Source organism: Globicephala melas, chromosome 8, assembly GCF_963455315.2.
Source record: "Globicephala melas chromosome 8, mGloMel1.2, whole genome shotgun sequence".
NCBI lineage: Eukaryota > Metazoa > Chordata > Mammalia > Artiodactyla > Delphinidae > Globicephala > Globicephala melas.
In genome coordinates this window covers 53932477-53956094 of record NC_083321.1, presented here as the reverse complement: position 1 = coordinate 53956094, position 23618 = coordinate 53932477, and the positions used below count along the sequence as shown (strand labels likewise).

The window sequence follows — 23618 nt, the reverse complement described above, 5'->3', positions numbered from 1 at the left end:
TTGTAGGGCTTCCCTGGTGGCGCAGTGGTTAAGAATCCGCTTGCCAGGGCTTCCCTGGTGGCGCAGTGGTTGAGAGTCCGCCTGCCGATGCAGGGGACACGGGTTCATGCCCCGTTCCGGGAACATCCCACATGCCGCGGAGCGGCTGGGCCCGTGAGCCATGGCTGCTGAGCCTGCGCATCCGGAGCCTGTGCTCTGCAAAGGGAGAGGCCACAACAGTGAGAGGCCCGCGTACCGCAAAAAGAAAAAAAAAAAAAAGAGTCCATTGTAGCAGCCCATATGTGGTATAGATGCCAAAGAGGGAAATAGTGGAGGAAGGGAACCCAGAGACGGGTACAGTGATCCATGAGAGAGAGGTGAGGCCCAGGCCTGAACTGGGCAGGGGTCATCAGAAGGTCAGGGATGGTGTCCTCAGAGCTTGGTAACTTACTGGATTCTGTAAGAATGTTCCACCTCTCAGGTTCCTTGTTCTCCTTGCTAATTTAGAGGGGCTGGGCAGGGGCAAGGGGGATGTCTGGATGAGAGAAGAGTGAGGATCCGTATGAGGGGAGAGTGGTGGGACGGGCCTGACTGTATTCCTCCCCAGACTGGTCAACTCCTGTCCCACTCATGGCTGAGTCCAAGGCCTGACACAGAGCAGACATCCATCCAGGTTGGCCCAATGACTTAATGTTGTTAACTCACTTTCTCCAAGCTCCCTAAAAACTCATCTTTTCTCTTTAGCAGAAATGTCTTTCGGGAAGTTTGGGGGTGAATTGAAGTGGGGAGAAAGTTAAATGATGGTAAGCTTATTGGAATAAAGTGACCAGACTTTAGGACAGGCAGTGATGACCTCTCTAGGAAGGTTCTGGAATGGCCAGGGAGGAACTGAGTGAGATGTATGTACTGGGTGTGGGTGGTAGGGTGGTATCTGAGAGGTGTATTGTTCAGAGGTGGAACAAAAGAGCTGGAGTAAAGCAATCCTAACTCCTTTTCAGCCCTCACCTTTACAGTGGGTGATTGCTTTCACCTAGTGTGAAAGGTCTTGGTCCATTGCTTGCCCTGCCACACATTCGTCAGAAAAACGGGGGATGGGATAAGGCAGAGGAACCCGTCCCCACCTCCAAGACAAAGAGGTTCTGTGGGCACAGGTCAGCCAGATGACCAGGAAGGGGAGGAAAGTTGGTTGTTCCAGGTTGAACTGGCCAGTGGAAGAGGGGTTGACCCCTCAGGTCTGTCCAGCAGTTTTTTTTTTCTTTTGCAGTAAGCGGGCCTCTCACTGTTGTGGCCTCTCCCGTTGCGGAGCACAGGCTCCGGACACGCAGGCTCAGCGACCATGGCTCACGGGCCCAGCCGCTCCGCGGCATGTGGGATCCTCCCGGACCGGGGCACGAACCCGTGTCCCCTGCATCGGCAGGCGGACTCTCAACCACTGCGCCACCAGGGAAGCCTGGAAATTCTAATTTGTTTTACATCTTATAAGGCACTTTGGTCATTACCAAAGATAGGACCCTAGACATATGTGGCTTATGCAGTAAGTTTTTTCTGTTTCCAATATGTCCCCCTTCATTGTGTGAAGCTGGAAGGTTCATGCATTTACTCCAGAGCTCATAAAGTTAAGAATGCTGTGTACTTATGGATCATTAATGTTTAATTGAAAAGTTATTAGCTTTTAACCTTGTAAATCACCCAGGCTTGGAGTAGAAATTTACTGCAGTATCACTTAAGACTAATGACAAAAAAAGTCATAATTACTAAACATCCTTCCCATGAACAGGATTGCTGCTGGCCTATACAGCCCCCTTCACTCAGAAATTGGAAAAAAGTGTGTCGTGAGACGCAACTCTTCCAAGGCACATACCGTGAGGCTTCAGCCTGTACTAACCCCCTCCCCCAACTGGGTACCATTGTGCAGTGCACAAACTGTATAACTAAACATGTGGCCCTGCCTTTATATAAGTGTACAGATACATTAAATAGAAACCAGGGATAAAACATTACCAGAAGTCTTATTCAGAACAGTATCATTTAATACTTTCACCTATAGTGAGGTGATTAATGCTGACATATAGCCTAGATTACAGCAGAATTGTGTATAAAATTACACAATTCTATCTTCTAGAAAAATAACTGTGGCATTGGCAAATCAAACAGAAAAAGTGAATAAGCAAGTCTGAGATCACCTGAAAATGGTTAGTTCCTTGTATAGATTCACGACCACCTATGTTTATTAAATAATTGCTAGTAGAACAAATATCTGCACCAAAATGAAACCAGGAAACCCTGTACTAGCTTGGAAAGTTTACCTAATGGTCACACTGATAAATGACTCAGAAATATCCAAAGTATGGAAATGTTTGAGAGTAAACAATGCCTTATAATACATTAAACGAAAATTATACCTATTTCTTAAAATGATTCATTTATTAATTGCTATTGAGTAATTTAGTTCTAAAAGAGCCAAAACAAACAAGTACTAATTGTGGAAAGGATTTCGAACTTCTCCTTTTGGAAAGTAAAAAAATGTGTACACGACTACGATAGTTTATTAGTCCCTTGACATTACCACATGACACATTTTACATGGCATGAGAAAAAAATGGTCAAATGATCTCATCTTTCTGGAAATCAACTCAAAAGCTGAATGCAAGTAGCATTTTTGGACTTTATAGCAGGGAATGGAATTTCCTTTATAACGAAAACAAAATCATGTAATTTCCCCCAAAGATTTAGGCACTTTGCAGCAGGCTGTTGCCAATCTAGTAAAACTGGTATGAAGAAATACTTTATAGTGTAAATATTTAAACACAAACCCTATGATTACATTCAACAAAGAAGTGAGCGATGTCTCAAATGTATATTTCATTCTGACAAATACACACTGGAATCACCCTATGGAGAAGTGCAGTGGGAAGGACTTTCGACCTTCCATATTTGCGGAAGGTCTAGAGAATGGGGGGCAAACTCCCAGAACGAGATAGTGAACATTTGAGGCCTTGTGGACACACACGTCTGTAACATATTCTTCTTCTTTTTTTAAAAATTATTTATTTTTGGCTGTGTTGGGTCTTCGTTTCTGTGCGAGGGCTTTCTCTAGTTGTAGCGAGCGGGGGCCACTCCTCATTGCGGTGTGCAGGCCTCTCACTGTCACGGTCTCTCTTGTTGTGGAGCACAGGCTCCAGATGTGCAGTCTCAGTAGTTGTGGCTCACAGGCCCAGTTGCTCCACGGCATATGGGATCCTCCTAGACCAGGGCTCAAACCCGTGTCCCCTGCACTGGCAGGCAGATCCTCAACCACTGTGCCACCAGGGAAGCCCCCTCCTCTCCTTATTATTGTATGTTTCAACAATGCTTTTAAAGTGTAAAGATCATTCTTACTTTGCAGGCCATACAACCGCAGACTGGATTTCGTCTGTGGCCTGTAGTTCACCAACCCCTGGTCCAGAGCCACTGGATATCACAGAACTTTTATCGTTTTCTTTTAGGTGCAGATGATGTCAGGATGAATATTTGTAGGGAACCGTATTTCTGTGCTTAAAGATTTCTCTAATAAATGTGCTCTGCTGCAACCTTAGAGTTACTTCTGCACACTCGATTTAAAAGTGATGATATGCAGATCTGACATTTGCCAGAGAAGTTTCAGAAGCTTTATGACATTTTCGTAAATATTTAAATTACCAATGACTAAATCTGGTGCACATTGCAACACTGTGCTCCTTAAAAGCCATGAAGCAGGTCTCGTAATGAGGGTTAAAAAGGAACTGAGAGCAAAGTGTGACCTGTGATTGGTGCTGTAATATTGACAGCTGCTGAGCTAAACAGAGTGGGACAATTTTAGGTCACTTGCAGGCCTGTAATCGAGTGGGTTTTAGGGTTTTCTAGTAGGAAATATTCTTGTGATCATTTTCTACGCTAGCTACCAATCAAAACAGGCAGCAATTTGCTGATTTAATGATAATGAAGGTCTTGTGAAACAATACCAGATATTTAAAGTGTGTAAAGACGGTGGTCAGTCTGCTTATTCCAAATGTGCATCAACAACAGCAGAAATTCTGTAGGTAGCAATACCGCTTAAATTCCTTAGTGATCTGTCTTCTCCTTAGCTGCTCTGATTGCCACCTTTGTTTTCCACCTTTCCCTCAAATATGTCAAGGTTTCATTACCCAAGGTGAAAGGTTATGGTCTAAAGCTAGAGTTTTATCTTCAGTGTGAATTTCAAGTGAAGAAGTGTCTTTATCTGGGTCTAGGTAATGTCCAAATAAGATAAAATACTGAAAAAAAAGATAAACTACTGAAACATTAATTACTAAGCATAAATTTATCTACTTTTGACTTATTTTTACAGAGGGACTAAACATGTTTGGGTTTGTTGATAAACATGTCCTTTTACCACATTCAAAAACTGTACTATAAAGAAACATATGCTGGGCTTCCCTGGTGGCACAGTGGTTAAGAATCCACCTGCCAGTGCAGGGGACACAGGTTCGAGCCCTGGTCTGGGAAGATCCCACATGCCGTGGAGCAACTAAGCCTGTGTGCCACAACTACTGAGCCTGCACTCTAGAGCCTGCAAGCCACAACTACTGAGCACGTGCGCCACAACTACTGAAGCCTGCATGCCTAGATCCTGTGCTCTGCAACAAGAGAAGCCACCACAATGAGAAGCCCGTGCACCATAATGAAGAGTAGCCCCCGTTCGCTGCAACTAGGGAAAGCCCATGCGCAGCAACGAAGATCCAACTCAGACAAAACTAAGTAAATTAATTAATTAAGAAAAAAAAAGAAACATATGCTTCTATAAATTGAGGTGGTGTATTCATAAATTTGTTAATCTACTACAGAATTCTGATGTGACAGTTCACAATTGTCTAATTCCTCATTTTCACTGGAAATTAAGGTTACTAAGGGTTAAGAATTCTAATCAATATACATAAAAATACTAGAAATAAAGAAGGAAAGCAATCTTGAAAGGTCTGAAAGAAATGAAGGATGTGTTTTTGTTAAAGAAAAAAGGAGAGTAATTTTGTCCTAAAGTAGTTGCTTAGAGGTTGTCAAATGGTTTACCAGAATGAGAAAGAGGAAAGTAAAGACAAAAACCTGAATGGGTATAGAAAGTTGTAAAGGGGCTGCAGATGGTGGGGGGAGGAGGAGAGGTAGAGAAGGGAATGGGGCCGGGGAGAATATCTTATTCATGTGGTCAAGCTGGCTAAGACTGAATGCATTTATTTATAATTTTAAAAAACTGAGCTCAATGAACTGCCTGATCTCCTTGCTTGGTGCCTGCAATAAATGCTGTACTTGCCTTCACCCCCCCCCACACACACACACAAAGAGCTCAATAGTGTACAAATGCAAAACTAGAGGTTGAAATTCCCTGTTAAAAGGACGGAGTTTCTTGGATTATTGGTCTGTATTTAATGAGACAAAGCAATTACTGTCACTTTGGTTACATAGGTAAGTATTTTTTCACAGTGACCTATAATATTATTTAATTAAGCATTCAAACCTTTTAACAACTTCTCCAAATCAAATTCTAAATGAAGTCTTCTTGACCTCTGACTTTGAGATTTCCCAGAGGGCCCCTGGAAAACCTCAAAGGATTTGTTCTCTCACTTCGTAAAAAGAGAGGTGTTAAACTAATTAGGTTTATTTGATATGTTAAATTGCATGGCAAGCATTGTCAAATAAGTGATGCTTAACCTTCCCTAGATTATAGTTCCATGGGTATGTGTTATTAATATAAGTATTTCAGGAACTGTATGAAATTTCTAGAAGTTTGTTAATGTCATAGCTGTCCACGATATGTCCTGGTATAATGTCATAACTCCATTTATCTTGAAATGCTGAATGTCACAGAGTCAACCAAATTTCCTTTTCAACTACATTTTAATGAACTCATCAGACCTTTAACCATAGCCATTTTAAGCTTTTCATCATTCACAGATATTGTTTTACTCTGAAGCCTTCCTGAAAACTCTTGTAATCAGCTACAGGCTTCATTTTCAAGATCTTCTCAGAGATCCATGGAAAAGACTGTAACAGGTACCCTGAGGTACAGGCTTACATAACTTTAAGATCGCACCACTGGACTTAATAAGGATTTCCAGAACTAACGGAGAAGCTCATGGGTTCATGAAATTGCTAACCGAAATCAAGAAAGACCTGAATTTATCACATGGGACTGAGTAGAGTAATGAAGAATGATTATGATTCCTTCTATGACTTTTGCTTGGAATATTGCTGGTTCTTCATTTTTTAAATATATATATATATATATATTTATTTATTTGGTTGTGCCGGGTCCTAGTTGCAGCAGGTGGGTTCCTTAGTTGCAGCAGGCAGCCTCCTTAGTTGAGGCTCCTTAGTCCTGGCTAGTTCCCTGGCCAGGGATGGAACCCGGGCCCCCCTGCATTGGGAGTGCGGAGTCTTAACCACTGTGCCACCAGGGAAGTCCCTTATTACTGGTTCTTTAATGTTCTATTTTCTGGACTTAAGGAATGCCTTTTCTCTTAAGCTATCTAGCACTTACAGCAATTTAGTAGATCATATCTTTGTAAACAAAAATGAAGCATTTATCTTTTCTCCCTGTCTGAACCCTCCAAAATTTGGAAAAACTCTTATTGAATACTTATTTCCATGGCAATATAGTTATTTGAACAAGTTCAATAAGAATTTGTTCTCCCTGTTAACAGGACACAACTGGAAACACTGATTATATTACCAAGGCTTTGACTGGAATGTCATATTTGAGGATGATGTGCATAGATATGACCAGTTTTAAGGAATTAATAAGGCTGACTTTAAGGAGCCAGTGCTTACAAAGCCCTCCTGGAAAGCTGCCTAGTGCCTGGGTTACAGGGGTCCCAGCCTTACGGGTGAGTTAGGAAGGCCACTTCCTGGCAGGACCAGAAAGCTTAAGATATTTTGGGGACCTGGAGAAGGAGGGATTCATCCAAATGTGAAGGCATGCAAGGGAAGTCTGATGGCAAGTTCTCAGCTTGGCTTCCTAGACTCGAGGAATTTAAAAGTCCCATCTGGGATTCCTAATAAAAGTTCAAAAGGCCTGTGTCATCACTTACTATTTTCATTGCACTTATATAAACAATCAGGCCAAGTTTGATGAGACTAGACTCGTTTTGCAAACAACCGTCTTACCTTGATTACCTTTGACAAAACTAGGGTGATTATAAAGACAAATTTTATGTTTCAATGGAAAAGTATAATATACCCATGTGGATTATCAGATTCTAGTCCTGTTCATTCTCCTTGAGCTATTTTCACCTCTTTGTAAGCTGGATCCTGCCATCTTGCGCATTTTGTCACTAATTAACATTTCCAATTTTCTACCATCCTTCTGACTTGGCATTACTAAGAACTAAAACTGCCCTTTTCCTGAAGCCCTGCAAACTGAAGCTGGATGTAACTTTAAGGGATTTACCACCACTACAGTTTGGGCCACTCAGGAAGTTCACCAGAACATGGTCCTTTGAGCTCTGGGAAATAACCACGTGTGTGAGACTGCCACTACTATCCTGACTCCACTGCTTAAATAAAGATGCCTTAAGACCAACATCTAGAAATCCTTTGGCTTGACTGCCCTCTGTACTCAAAAACTGAGTCTATATAATCTGCTCCAACTATTAATTTTTGCTTTTCCTTTTGTTTCTCCATACATCTATGCCTTCCTTCCCTTTACAGATCTCTTCTCTCCTAACTTCTAACCCGAATCTTCTCTCTACAGCCACCAACTTGGCTTCTGGTCTGTGAAACTTCTTGGAAAGTTTTAGACAGGGGAAATAAAAGGGTCCAGAATACACCGCTGGGGCATAAAAAACATTTCGAGCTGAATGCATTTGAGAATCAACAGATGCAGGAAGAGGCTTTTTTCCTGAATTCCCTTTATCTGACTAAAAGCAGAACCTCCCTAAAGGACTCAACTGTCAAATCCTCTCCTGGGAGTTTCAGTGCCACATCTAAAAAGACACTGTCATAGAACTATCTTTTCTCCTACCTATTCTCCTAAGGGCCCATTTATCTTTCCTAAAAGTCATTTGTTTTCCCCTAAGTGCCCTTTCTTGCTGTCCCCTTCTCTTATTAAGATGGTATATAAGCTGTAAATTCTGCCTTAAGTTACATTTTTCTCTGAACTTCCATTTACATATGTAAATAAAAATCTGCCCTTTCTCTTGCTAATCTGTCCTTTGTCAGTTTATTTCACAGGCCTCAACAACTGAATCTAAGAGGGTAGAGGAGAGGCTTCCCCCGCAACTGGAGAAACCGTTAAGTACAGTGGCACGCTCCCATAAACCTCAGGAACACTGGCAGCTTTTCGCCAGCCAGCAACTCCAATTAGACATAAAAGTTTCCTTATTCTTAAAGGAAGTGCAGGAGTTTAAAAAACAGCACTGAAATTTTCCATTCAGACGGGTCTTGACGGTTGCTTTTTTTCACTTACTGTCCCCTGCACAAAGGATACTTAGCCAAATTTCAGTCATTACTTCCAAATGTTTACAGCATGGTGAGTAACTGTAATTTTAGACATTGAAAAATAAGACAAAGTGATCAAACTAATTATATTATGGTATTGATATGATGCACAATGTAAGACAGAGGTAGATCTGCATATTGCCACTTAGTTGCAAATTCCAATTAGAACTGGTTCTCTTTGAAACATCAGTTTTACATAAACACTTATCCAATAGCACATCATAAACCACAGGGCTAGAATAATTTTTTTCTGTCATGTAAATGTGGAATTGAGAGCTAAAACTGTTAAACTTAGCAACAGATGATTTTTTTCAAGAGCAAAGTAATATGCAACCCATAGGACTCATAAGAAACCCTTGAACTAAATTATTAGTCACCTCTAGGGACATTGGCTAAATTCTGAGGGTGTTGGCATTAAAACAGAACTTAATTTTTTTCAGGCATTTAAAGATTTTCATGCATCGTGTACCTGAAGTTTTTGGTCTCTTGATTTTCTTTGACTCACACCTCTTCCTCTCCTTCGTATATGAAAAACCCTCTTGGTGTAAGGAAAGCCCAGTCCTGGAAATTTTGCACTGAGGTTAAACCAAAATATTTGAGCTAATTCTAAACCAAATACCACTATTTGGGGGTCTTATTTGTGGATTATTCAAAAACAAATGTTTCTGCTGTTCATCATTAATTTATATAATATCACAAGGATAAAAGAGATCACTTCAGGAGTGGCAATGTTTCATGAAAGCACCAAGGTGTGAAGGGGTAGGCAGGTAGAGTGACCAATCAGATGAACACAACCACCTTTCACCTAGTTTTTCCTTAAAAAGAGTCAAACTGCTTTCAATTTTCTGGAGTGAAAATGGCAGCATAGGTAGTATAATAAAATGTGCAAGCTAACTGCTTCTTTCACATCCTCATAAAGTACTAATGTTTTCTAGAATACAATTTGCTGTAGGGCTCAGAGATGAGCACCTTTCACATCAGTTGATATGCACACAAGCCACTATCTGCTCAAAAGGAAACAGGTCCTTTTGTACACTCTAGTTAACAGCGACTCTCTCAAGAAAATAAAGTGTGTGTGTGGGGGAACGGTAATAATCCAACCCTGTAATAATACAACCCAGAGTCCTAGAAAGGAAAAAAATTAAGCCATATTGAAATAAAGACAATTTAGCAATATCCTAAAGGTCCCCAGTATTTCCACAATACTTGACATGGCACAGATACAGTCTTGAGTGTGCTAATACTTAGGTTGCTAAAAAGGGAGCCATGTGTGAGACAAAAACTAACTTGGAAAATTAAAGAGCCTGGATTTAGTCTCTGCTTTCTGCTCAACCCTTCTAAAACTTCTTTGCTGAGCAGTTTCATGCCGTTTGTTTTTACAACAGAAACAAGGGTCTTTGAAGACTTGGCCACAGTGTTACGAGTCTCTAAGGTGCTGGACAGCTTTATTCAATAAGAAACTACAGGTGGCAGTGGCTGAACTGCTCATTCAACAAACTGCTCTAAAGGGCCTCAGTGTCAGGGCATGCTCTCTGTACCCTTAATCCGGCCTTAATACTGCAAAACCTTAGCCTCACAGCGTTTAGCATTGTTAGGAAGGATGTACCTTTGTTTTTATACAGATTCTTTGTACAGAAATACTTCTTAGTGAAAAGTACAAAAACGACAATGGTGTGAAACAAATGAACTCATTAAAAATTGTTAGATGACTGACAGCCTACGTAGTTGCACACGAATGTAGCCAGACTCCAGAATCTTGTGGCAAAATAAAGAACAGTCTTACAGGCTTGTGTTGGAACTGTTTAGTTTATATTTTCCTAAGGCACAACCAAAGTTCTTTTAGATTTATATTTTGGCAAGTGTTTTTCTTGCTGGAGGATCATAAAAGCAGGTGGGAAGTATCTGCCTAATGGCATGTTGGCATGCTAAAGTAAGGAAAAGAGTACCTGGACTAAAACTAAGGCCAGCAAGTGAAGAAAAACAACAAAATCTGTATTTGTTTTAAATTTGTACCAAGGCTTCTTACTGAATACTAGAAAAACAACAGAAGTGTCTTATACCTTTGCTTAAGAAAAAAGTGACTTTCCTTTGGAAGCCGTAGCTCAGAATTTAGTCTGGGGTAATGACACCATGTAGTAAAAACAATCTGGATTTTATAATAATGTATAAGCAGGGAAAAGTTGTAAAAATGCTAAATGGTACAGAGCTACAAATATGGTGATATATGAGCAAAGGGGTCAAATCAGGTTTTTATTCCAGGCAGGTGTTATGTTTGTGAAGCGTGATTCAATTTGTTATACATTCAAATCCACATTAGAACTAGCTGCCTTACAATGAGATTTCACTGCCATGTCTTAGCACTTTAATTTTTGGTAGTTCTGTTACAAGTTCAAGTAAGTTAGAGCTGTTTTCAACCCTTATATTACTTTCCTTCAACAAAATGAAGGAGCAGGTATTCTAATAAGCTTTATGTACATAAGATCCTGATCATTTTAGCTCTAGTTCACCCAACACATTTCCCTGGGCATAACCATGGCCTCTCTGAAAACTGGAAAATATTGCGTAATTTTAAAAGTCAGACTATAACGACATTTACTGGTAACTTCAAATGAGTTATTCTAGGAGGATGAAACATGTTTGCCCACCAATCATGTTTGCCTAGCCATAAAAAGTGACAACTTAAAGATCTGCAAAGAGCAAAGGAAATGGAGCAACCACCTTTAACTGGGTGGAGGTGGAACATTCTACAGGTGTCCTGGTGGCCTTCATAAAGGTTACAAGATGACCCACCCACCCTGCCGGGCTGTGACCACAAACGACATCCCAGAGACCACTGCAAATCTGGAATGTGACAAGTATAGAACCCAGTGGCAGGTCTGAGCTTGCTTATAACACTCGGACCAGCACAGAGGCAGACAATGAAGAACTACCAGAATCCCACAGATAGTTCTTTTTTCTTTCTTTTTTTTTACCTTGGGAAACCATCCATGAGGTTACTATGACAAAAATATAAATCAAGGCTGAAATAGCTAAGTGCTGCCTCATAGCTGGCCATCTGGATATGGGGTTTTGCCAGTCCTTAGCTGACTGTTTTCATTATTTAATCAAATATTAAGAAAAGTTTAATTCACATGCAAGCCTTGTCAAAAGAGAGAAAAAGGTTAATTTCCTATGATCAGCACAAACTGTTAACCTGTTAAGAAAAGCCCAATATTTCCAGCATTCGAGTATATACATACACATCATGTCTGTTTCTTTTGAAACATCTTAGAGTGAGGGTGAGGAGGAGGAAGACAAATGAGATAAAGACACAAGCTAAACATCCAACAAGCCCCATTCCTCATTCTCTGTATGGCTGGCAGCATTAGTCAGAAAGTCACTCCTTTGCTGCGATGGTCATGATATATTTGAACGTGTAGATCTCTAAAGATTTCCTTAATCATTTGACCCGGCCTATGGTACGTGCTATTTCGTTTTACTGGTGAAATAATTCATCACTGCTTCCTGAGAGGCTCAAACAGGATCACTGGCCAGATTCCGAAGAGAAACTGTTTGGAAACAAGTTAGGACAAAATGAAAGAAGATAAAATTGTTCCATGTTATCCTTGAAAAAGGATGAAAAAGAACCCATGGGCTATGACTACAGTGGTTTGCTAGAGGTTGTCCTGGTATTAATAACCTGAGCAGACCATATTCTTTGTAGGTCTACACCAGATCCCAGAAACTATTTTTATTTAATTTATTTAAATATATTAAGCATCTACTTTGTCAAGCATAGAGCTGGGCATTTAAATCATCTCAGATCTTTAAAATAACTCTACAATGTAGCTATTAACAGCTCCATTTTACTACTGAAGAAACTAAGGCTTAAAGAAAAGAGACTTGCCCAAGGTCATAGAGCAGTAAGTGGAAGACTTAAGATCCAAGAGCATCTCGTCCCATAGCCTGTACTCTCTCTCTGCTACATCTCCACCCCACCCCCTTCTTCCACCTCCATCCCATCCTCCCATTACCTCCGTCCTCCACACACACACACACACACCCTAGGAAGTGGACTTACCTTCACCTTTGGCCTGTATCTCAGGTAAAGTGTTCTTGTATATAAACTGAAAGAAAAGGGGAGAGGGGAAAGCTTTTCAGACAAATTTTTTAAAAATTCAAGTATAGTTGATTTACAATTCTGTGTTAGTTTCAGGTGTACAGCAAAGTGATTCAGATAGATATATATAGATATATAGATATACAGATATTCTTTTTCAGATTCTTTTCCATTATAGGTTATTATAAGATATTGAATATAGTTCCCTGTGCTATATAGTAGATCCTTGTTGTTCATCTATTTTATTTATAGTAGTGTGTATCTGTTAATCCCAAACTCCTAATTTATCCCTCCCTCCCCACCCCCTTTCCCCTTTGGGAACCACAAGTTTGTTTTCTATGTCTGTGAGTCTATTTCTGTTTTGTAAATAAGTTCAGACAAGTTTTTAAATTCACGCAAACTGGCTTACTGACAAATTTAACCACAGTGCCTCTGTATATACAAAGAAAAAGCAACACTGACAAATAAACTTTGTTCTTTTAGCAACCGTTTTTTGAGGACCTACTCTATGCAGAACAGTTGGCAAGATCCTAAGGAAGATAGAAATGATCAACTCTCAGATTGTAACCTCAGGATGTTTGTAGTTTAGTAGGGAGCATTCTGCTCATGCTTGATGTGATTCATGTCATGATTGCCAGTTTCATCTCTGAAGATATATGGTAGTAAGAATTAAGGTAGTGTATTCCTAGAATATTTTAGAAACGGTTATACCAGCTCTATCAGGATTACAATACAGGTATGAAATAACCAGGAAGGTATCACTTCTTCAGAGAATCCTTTAAAATGAGTCACCTCTAAAGATGAGATCAGATTCTGGGCGTCCCTGGTGGCACAGTGGTTAAGAATCTGCCTGCCAATGCAGGGGACGCGGGGTCAAGCCCTGGTCCGGGAAGAACCCACATGCCGCGGAGCAACTAAGCCCATGCGCCACAACTACTGAGCCTGCACTCTAGAGCCTGCAAGCCACAACTACTGAAGCCTGCGCACCTAGAGCCTGTGCTCTGCAACAAGAGAAGCCACTGCAATGAGAAGCCTGTGCACCACAACGAACAGTAGCCCCCGCTCGCCGCAACTAGAGAAAGCCCGTGTGCAGCAATGAAGACCCAATGCAGCCAAAAATAAATAAATAAATTTATTTAAAAAAAATAAAGATGAGATCAGATTCTAATATATCAGTCCGTACAGCAAAAATAAAGTTAAATTTATCTCTGAAAAATTTATTAAACTGTCCATAACTTAACAGCATACATAGTTTATATATAGTACACGATTTAACTGTATTTGAATAGTAATATACAGTATAAGTACGTATGCAAAACATAACTTTATAGCATGAAAAATTTTCTCCTTTAAATAAGAGAATGAAAAAGAGCACGTATGTTTGAATTTGAGTAACTTAGTGTGGCTATGATGCCATTCTAATGTACCCAAAACTGGAACTGTAAAGAGAAGCATCATATATTATGAATACTTTACTGTCTTAGAATATAATCTTACTCTGACAATTTTTCAGATGTTAATCTCTAAAAGAAAGTTGCCATGTTTTCTCTTCTCTTTAGTGAAGAGTCCTGGACTGGGGCAGAGAAGCCCTGGGTTCCAACCCTTGCTGTCACCTCCACCGCTCCCAACTATTTGTTAAGTACCTACAGCATGGGGGCAAGCACTGGACCCAGAGCTTTATACACACTTCATTCTTAAACTACCGTACTAGGTAGGTATTATTATTCCTGTTTTGCATATGAGAAAGTCTCAAAAAAGGTCAAATATTTCATTCAAGGTGCTACAGCTAGTAAATGCTAGAAGCAGGATTTGAGTTCAGGTGCTGTCTAATCATTATCCAATATATTCTACTCCAACTAGCCAGTGACCTTGAGTGTCACTTCTCTCTGGGCCCCAGTTTCCTTCACCATCAAATTAAGAAGTTATATTAGTTGATTTCTAAGGTCTTGATTGGTCTGGGTAGACAGAAAACTCTGGGCTCAAATCCAGGCAATAACACTAAGATCATGTGTGAGGCACCTGACTTCTCTGAGCCTGTCTTTCCTCAAGTGTAAAACAGGACCATCGTGAGTATTAAAGGAATAATATATATCAAGCCCAGATGAGGCTATGAGCTGAAAATTCAAACTTTTTATTGTGGAAAATTTCAAACATAAACAAAAGTACCTATCATATAAAGTTGTTAAAAATACCTCCTTATCTTCCTTATATTTGCAGCATCTGTGGTGATGTTTCTTGCTACATTTCTGATACTGGTTATTTATGCTTTTCCCCTTTTCTCTTTTAGTCTCACCAGATGGGTCAGCTGTTAAGTTAATCTATCTCAGCTCCAAATCCACTCTTCTATATTCCATCCTATTTGTGATGAAGGAGATGAGACTACAAACTACATTCCTGTCTTGCCAGATGCTCCCTAAGAGGCTCTGCTAATTAGGGCATTTGAGAGAGACTGAAAAGCTGGAGGAGAAAGGACTTTTCATTTTTGTTTCATTTTTATGAGGGCCACTGGCTTGTGGTTCTTGTGAAGAGCATCCTAACAACACTCCATCACTGTGGCAGCAACAGTTTTTTCCTGTAGCAGCAGTACCATTATTTTAATACATTTATTTATTTTTGGCTGCATTGGGTCTTTGCTGCTGCATGTGGGCTTTCTCTAGTTGTGGCAAGCGGGGGCTACTCTTCGTTGTGGTGCATGGGCTTCTCGTTGCGGTGGCTTCTCTTGTTGTGGAGCATGGGCTCTAGGCACGTGGGCTTCAGCAGTTGGGGCACGCAGGCTCAGCAGTTGTGGCTCGCGAGCTCTAGAGTGCTGGCTCAGTAGCTGTGGCGCACGGGCTTAGCTGCTCCATGGCATATGGGACCTTCCCAGACCAGGGCTTGAACCCGTGTCCCCTGCATTGACAGGTGGGTTCTTAACCACTGTGCCACCAAAGAAGCCCAGCAGTACCCTTCTTAAGAGTCCTGGGTCTCAGCCCCATGGGGACTTTCCTCTGAGCTCAGATACCAGCTCCAGCTGAACAGTGCCGCCTGTTCAGACATGAGTTTGGAGTCCCCAGATTCTTCAATACTCCTCCTGTCAAGAGATAGACTCTATGACTTTGACCAATGGAGTATTGTGAGAGTGATACAATTTGAGTTGAGACTAGGTTATAAAAGGCCCCACTGCTTCCACCTGGTTCTCTAGAGATGCTCCCTCTGAGGCAAGCCATCTGTCAGGTAAGAAGTATTCATTGCTGTATTATATTACACTGCAGTTATGTCCTTGGGACTTCGTAGGCAGTGTTAAAGTGCCAAGTTTTTAATTCTCGGGTTTGCTTTATAGTTATTTTTGTTTCTCCTTTTCTATCATTTGCCAGTTTCCCCAAGCATTTCCTCCCATAACCCTCCCTCTTAAATAGTTATTTCTAATATTCTATGGGCTGAGAATCCAAATATTCAATGCAGTAAGAAGTAGCAAAAAATAAAATAATTATACTTAGAGCCAGAGTTTAAAGAACTCTTCCATGATTAATAACCTTGAGATCTTCACAGTATGAATTCAGTGATCTTTATTTGGTTGCCCAGAAGTTCTTTTTATATCATTCTCAAGTAGTTAAATTCAGGTTGCCTAAATAAGTTGATCTCTAGACAGGTGAGATGCAAATGTTTTAAAAGGTATTCTAAAAATTTCACTAGAGTAAATTTTCACATTGGTTCAAAGGAAAATTTTCTTCCCCTTTCTATAAATATTTCGGCTCTCTCAATTCTTGAGATGAATTTGAGATTAAACATAGACTGATCCCCTGGTAAAGAGATCAATATGTACACATTCATTCATTAAATCATTTAACAATATATACTGAGTGCTTACTATGTGACAGGCATTGATTTAAACACTTGGGAGAGTAGCAGTGAATAAGATAAAGTCCTCGCTCTCAAGAAACTTACAGTCTAGTTGGGGGAGGTAAACAAGTTAACACATGACTGGTTATAAATGCCGTGAAGAAAACTAAGGCTTAGTAAGGGGAAAGAGTGATACAGACGTATTATTTGAGCAGGGTGATCAGAGAGAATTCTGATTCCATTTTTGCTATAAATGGCTGACCTCCAACAAATACTTGAATTTATTTATTTAATTTATTTTTTGGCTGTGTTGGGTCTTCATTGCTGTGTGCGGGCTTTTCTCTAGTTGAGGTGAGTGGGGGCCACTCCCTCACTGCGGTGCATGGGCTTCTCCTGTTGCGGACCATGGGCTCTAGGCACGTGGTCTTCAGTAGTTGTGGCGCATGGGCTCAGTAGTTGTGGCGCACAGGCTTAGTTGCTCAGCAGCATGTGGGATCTTCCTGGACCAGGGCTTGAACCCATGACCCTTGCATTGGTAGGCAGATTCTTAACCACTGTGCCACCAGGGAAGCCCCAACAAGTTCTTTATTAGGGGAACAAGGAAAGAAAAGTGGCAACCAATTTATTTCAGGGAAGGAGACAAATTAAGTTGGGGACTTCAGATACTCGTGCTTTCCCAGTCCCCACTCGGGGGACCTGGCTGCTTTTTTCCCCATAAATTTGTTCTCTATAAACAAAGATACGATGATCAACAAGAAATTGAAATGTTTATATCCTACTTGCACTAAAAAAGGAGATGAATGATCTACTTAAAATGTAGATCATGTGCCAGAGGTCAGTTACTAGAGCTGTCACCCTTTAAAGATGAGAAAACAGCTTCAGAGAGAGTAAGCAACTCGCTTAAGATCACCCGGTGGCAGAGGCAAAGTTGGAACATAAGTTTCTGATTCCGTCTGTGACACTGTTGTATTTGAAGAGTAAAGAAAGAAACACTCCAATACTAGGCTAAAAAAGTCTATTTCCTACCTGAAAAGGATGTGAAGGTAAGAGCCAAGGCCAGTTAAAATATGCCACCATGCATGAAACTGTGTGGTAACAGCTATGATAGGTGGCACCTTCTTTCGAAAGTTCCTGTGTGGAGAGGGGGGGGGAATATGCATGTCAATTATTTTTTATATTTAACAACTAATGCTGACAGTCTTAGAGCATTTTGAAATGTCATTCTCAAACACGGCAATTATTTAATTTCCTTATGTCTGCTGTAGCCTGCTGTACTGTTTTCCAAAGTGTATTATGAGGAACGGTATTCCTAGCAGAAGTTCCATGAAGAAATGACTCTTTGGTCAAAACAAATGTAGGAAACAGTACATAGGTTATTGCCCTCTTGGAGACTTGTAATGCATATTAACAAATTATAGGCTTTAAAAAGTCCTACCATAACTAAACAGGTTATCTTCATTTTTTTCAGGTAACCTGCTAATTAAGAAGGAACCCTTCTTTCAGGTAATATCTTATTAACACCTTACGGAACAAGTGTTTCCTGGAAAAACACTTTGGGAAACACTGGTCAACTTAGCTATTCATTCAAGAAACTAGACATGAGCTTTTTCTATGCCCTATGTACAACCATCATTTCAGAAGAGCACCAAACAGTCTATAAAGTCTTTTTGTATTTATAATATTATTTCACTTCATAGTGAGTCTTTCAGGTGGCTTTACAAGCTTTGCTTTCAAGGTGAGGAACCTAAAATGCAGAGAGATTATTGAGTTGCCCCAGTCACTCAGCTAGTGGTACAGCTGAGTCTCAAATTCTAGATCTTTTGATTAAGTGTGTATCATATTAATATTCTCATTTATTAGAGGGGGGAAATTCAATGTGAAACACCAAATTATTTTCTAGATATCCCCACAAATTTTGCAGACATCTTTAAGAACCTACTTTATTTCTTAGTAGAAACAGAGGATCTCACCCAGAGGATGATGACTTACCTCTGCATTGTAAAAGCCCCAGTTGGGGTTCTGATGGATATTATGGTACTGATTCAGAACCACTCACTTAGATTTTAGTTTTTTAAGCAAGATGTATTATTTGTTTATGTGCATGTAAAGTCTACATTTCAAACATATGCAAAAGTAGGCAAAATAATAATGTACCCATTACCCAGCTTCAACAATTATAATTTATGGCCAATCTTGTATCATCTAAACTTCTCCCCTCCCATATTATTTTGAAGCAAATCCCAGATATTGTTATCATTTTACCCTAAATATTTCAGTATATACCTCTAAAAGGTTAAAACTTCTTTAAAACATAACTATAATACCATTTTCACACCTAAAAGATTAACAATAATCCCTTAACATCATTAGATATTCGATTACTGATCATAAGCTTTTTTTTTTTTTTAAACACTTGGTTGGTTTGAATCAAGATCCAAAAAAAAGTAATTACATTGAGTTTGGTTGATAATATCTCTTAAGTCTCTTTTAATCTTATGTTCCTCCTTCCTTTTTTGCCCCCTCTGCAATTTACTTGCTGAAGAGACTAGGTCATTCATTCTATAGATCTCCCACAGTTTGAATTTTGCTGATTGCCTTTTTGTGGTGCTATTCAATACATTCCTCTGTTGTCTATGATTATGCAAAACTATTAAGTCAGAATTTTGAGTTGGAAGGATCCACTAGTTTAACCTACTTAACAAGTTCATTTTATGGAAACTGAGGCCCAGACAGACAGTGTCTTAGGTGACAGACTAGAGTCCAGAGACCCAAGATTAAAATTCCAGTGAATATGTAATTGCTGAAAAGGTAGTAAAAAGGAATACTTGCCTTTCTTAGAAAATAACATTAAGCATATTAAAGTACAAAATTATATACACGTATTTCATATGCTTATTACAAATCATTCCCATTTCTTATTTCTTCAGTAAAGCAGATTAGGCAGATTTCAAAGCCCTAGTCAATATTTGATTAACTGTATAGTACTGCAATGCACACACAAAAAATCCCTACAGATGTTATGGAATATTCTTAGGTCCAAATTTTTACATAATTTAAACAAGCATTCCCAGAATTTAGCTTTATTGTGCTATATGTATATTTTTAATTTCAATGATGCCAAAAATTCACTTCAGTGCACTAATAATTCTATATGCCTATGAAATGGTCTGCTTAATAGCTTCCAAAAATATTTTTCAGAGATTGAAAATATATCTTACCTCAGTGAATCACAAAAGATGTTATCTATGTTCCATAATAAAAATCCCAATAAAAATACACCCAAGGATGTATAACCCAGTCCTCTAAGCCATGGATAAACCCTGTGGGTAAAAAAAAAAGCAAAATGAAATTTTGTCAATTCATGTCATGACGAGAGCTTGAAGTCATCACTGTCATGACAGGAAAAGGTTTTCATAAGTATTAAAAGCAAACTTATCTATTAAATTCTCTAATACATTTGCCTATTACATTTAGCCATTAAAAGGTACTAAGAAAAAAATGTGCCACTAAGACTTTGCTAAGTGTATCAAGAGAGTAATCTGAAAGTACCCAGTAACTTTATCAGTCACTTGGAAGAGGCAGAGGGGTGGTGGAATAGAAAGAACATTAATTGAGTCATTTGCTGTGTCAGGCACTACAGTATGTTAGATACACACAATATATATACATAAACACACACACATGAATACAATCTTCAAATAAACTCTGTGAGGCAGGTATTATTCTTTTTGCTTCGCTGATGAGGGAACTGAAGCTTGGTGAGTTATCCAAAATAACACGTATAGCTAATGTATTTTTTATAGTTTTATCCATCACCTCTAAAAGCTTAGTTTATATATATTTTTAGAATGTTATATAAATGGAATAATACAGTATGTTCTCTTTGTTATATGGCTTCTTTCATTTGGCATAATTATTCTGAAATTCATCCATGTTGTTATGTGTATCAATACTCATTTCCCTTTACTGCTGAGTAGTACGCCACTATATGGATATACCACAATTTGTTTATCTGTCCAAATGTTGGTGGACATTTGTGTTGTTTCATTTTTTCCTATGACAAATAAAACAGCTATGAACATTAATAAATAACTCTTTGTATGGACATATGCTTTCATTTCTCTTGGGTAAAAAGCTAGGAGAAGAGCTGAATTGTCTGGCAGGTAAATGTTAAACTTAAGACAGCTGAACTGTTTTACTAAGTGATTGTATCATTTTACATTCCCACCAGCAGGGTAGGAGTGTTTTTTGTTCTACATCCTCACTAACACTTGCTATGACATCAGGTTTTTTCATTTTAGTTGCCTCAGTAGGTGTATAGAGGTATCCCATTGTGGTTTTAATTTTTATTTCCCTAATGATTGCTAGTGAGTATCTTTTCATATGTTTATTTGCCAACCCTGTATCGTCTTTGATACGGTGTTTGTTGAATCTTTACCCATTAAAAAAATTGTTATTTGCCTTCTTATTATTGAGTTGCAAGAGTTCTTTATATATTCTAATTGTAAGTCCTTTGTTGGACATATATTTTGCAAACATTTTCTCCAAGTCTGTGACTTGCCTTTCATTTTCTTTTCTTTTGGATTCTTAAAAAAAAGGTTTTTTTTTAAATTGAAGTATAGCTGATTTACAATGTTCTGTTACTTTCTGGTGTACAGCAAAGTGATTCAGTTATATATATATATATATACTTTTTCATATTCTTTTCCATTATGGCTTTTTTTGATGTGTTAATGTAGGTTTATTTTATTGTTATTTTTTGAATTTTTTTAATACAGCAGGTTCTTATTAGTTATCTATTTTATACATATTAGTGTATATATGTCAATTCCAATCTCCCAATTCATCCCATCACTACCATCACCACCCCCATTTCCCCCCCCAGTGTCCAAACATTTGTTCTCTACATCTGTGTCTCTATTTCCGTCTTGCAAACCGGTTCATCTGTACCATTTTTCTAGATTACACATATATACGTTAATATACGATATTTGTTTTTCTCATTCTGACTTACTTCACTCTGTATGATAGCCTCTAGGTCCATCCATGTCTCTACATATGACCCACTTTCATTCCTTTTTATGGCTGAGTAATATTCCATTGTATATATGTACCACATCTTCTTTATCCATTCATCTGTTGATGGGCATTTAGGTTGCTTCCATGACCTGGCTATTGTAAATAGTGCTGCAATGAACATTGGGGTGCACGTGTCTTTTTGAATTATGGTTTTCTCTGGGTATATGCCCAGTAGCAGGATTGCTGGGTCATATGGTAATTCTATTTTTAGTTTTTTAAGGAACCTCCATACTGTTCTTCATAGTGGTTGTATCAACTTACATTCCCACCAACAGTGCAAGAGGGTTCCCTTTTCTCCACACCCTCTCCAGCATTTGCTGTGTGTAGACTTTCTGATGATGCCCATTCTAACTGGTGTGAGGTGATACCTCATTGTAGTTTTGATTTGCATTTCTCTAATAATTAGTGATGTTGAGCAGCTTTTCGTGTGCCTCTTGGCCATCTGTATGTCTTCTTCGGAGAAATGTCTATTTAGATCTTCTGCCCATTTTTTGATTGGGTTGTTTTATTAATATTGAGCTGCGGGCTTCCCTGGTGGCGCAGTGGTTAAGAGTCCACCTGCCAATGCAGGGGACACGGGTTCGAGCCCTGGTCCAGGAAGATCCCACATGCCGCAGACCAACTAAGCCCGTGCACCACAACTACTGAGCCTGTGCTCTAGAACCTGTGAGCCACAACTATGCCACAACTACTGAAGGCCGCACACCCAGAGCCCATGCCCTGCAACAAGAGAAACCCGTGCACAGCAACAAAGACCCAATGCAGCCAAAAATAAAAATAAATAAATAAATACATTTATTAAAAAAAATACTGAGCTGCATGAGCTGTTTATACATTTTGGCGATTAATCCTTTGTCCATTGATTTGTTTGCAAATATTTTCTCCCATTCTGAGGGTTGTCTTTTCATCTTGTTTATAGTTTCCTTTGCTGTGCAAAAGCTTTGAAGTTTCATTAGGTCCCATTTGTTTTTGTTTTTATTTCCATTGTTCTAGGAGGTGGATCAAAAAATATCTTGCTGTGATTTACGTCAAAGAGTGTTCTTTCTATGTTTTCCTCTAAGAGTTTAATAGTGTCTGGTTTTACAGTTAGGTCTTTAATCCATTTTGAGTTTATTTTTGTGTATGGTGTTAGGGAGTGTTCTAATTTCATTCTTTTACATGTAGCTGTCCAGTTTTCCCAGCACCACTTACTGAAGAGACTGTCTTTTCTCCATTGTATATTCTTGCCTCCTTTGTCATAGATTAGTTGACCATAGGTGCATGAGTTTATCTCTGGGCTTTCTATCCTGTTCCATTGATCTATATTTCTATTTTTGTGCCAGTAACATACTGTCTTGATAGCTGTAGCTTTGTAGTATAGTCTGAAGTCAGGGAGTCTGATTCCTCCAGCTCCATTTTTTTCCTTCAAGATTGCTTTGGCTACTCGGGGTCTTTTGTGTATCCATACAAATTTTAAGATTTTTTGTTCTAGTTCTGTAAAAAATGCCATTGGTAATTTGATAGAGATTGCATTGATCCATTATGGTTTATTACAGGAAATTGAATATAGCTCCCTGTGCTATACAGTAGGACCTTGTTTTTTATCCATTCTATATATAATAGTTTGCATCCACTAATCCCAAACTCCCAATCCATTCCCCACCCCCACCCCCCACCCTTGGTAACCACAAGTCTGTTCTCTACATCTGTGAGTCTGTTTCTGTTCTGTAGATAAGCCTCTTTGTTGCTCTTTTTCAAAATTGTTTTGGCTCTTCTAGGTCCTTTGCAATCCATGTAAATTTCAAAAATTGTTTCTCAATTTTTACCAAAAAACCTGCAGAGATTTGGATTGTGATTGCTTTGAACCTATAGATCAATTTGGAGAGAACTGACATCTTAATAACACTGAAGTTTTCTAACCCATGAAAATGATATATCTATTTATTTAGGGCTTCGTTAATTTTGCTCAGCAAAAAACTGTTCACCACAATATACAGAGCTTGCATATATTTGTTAAATTTAATCCTTAAACATTTGATGTTTTTGATGGTACTGTAAATTGTACTTTCAAAAATTTCACTTTCCAATTGTTTGGTGCTAATACAAAGAAATACGATTTTTGAATACTGACTTGAATCTCATGACCTTGCTGATTTCCACTTATTGCTTCTAGTAG

The 23618-nt window shown here is 39.0% G+C and overlaps 1 protein-coding gene across 3 annotated transcripts in view; it reads right to left on the bottom strand.

Moving 5' to 3' along the window:
* Window positions 1-1988: 1988 nt before the first annotated feature.
* The window catches only part of ACER3 (alkaline ceramidase 3), a 191205-nt gene continuing 169575 nt past the window's right edge, over window positions 1989-23618 (bottom strand). For 2 of the 3 annotated variants that reach the window (XM_030835995.2, XM_030835998.2), the window contains 4 exons: window positions 19603-19704; window positions 17411-17515; window positions 12527-12572; window positions 1989-12014 (listed from right to left, as the gene is read on the bottom strand). In XM_030835995.2, the coding sequence (XP_030691855.1) occupies window positions 11961-12014; window positions 12527-12572; window positions 17411-17515; window positions 19603-19704 (307 nt within the window). In that variant the 3' untranslated portion in view covers window positions 1989-11960. The remainder of the gene's footprint in view (window positions 12015-12526; window positions 12573-17410; window positions 17516-19602; window positions 19705-23618) is intronic. The other variant, XM_060303749.1, reaches the window with a different exon arrangement.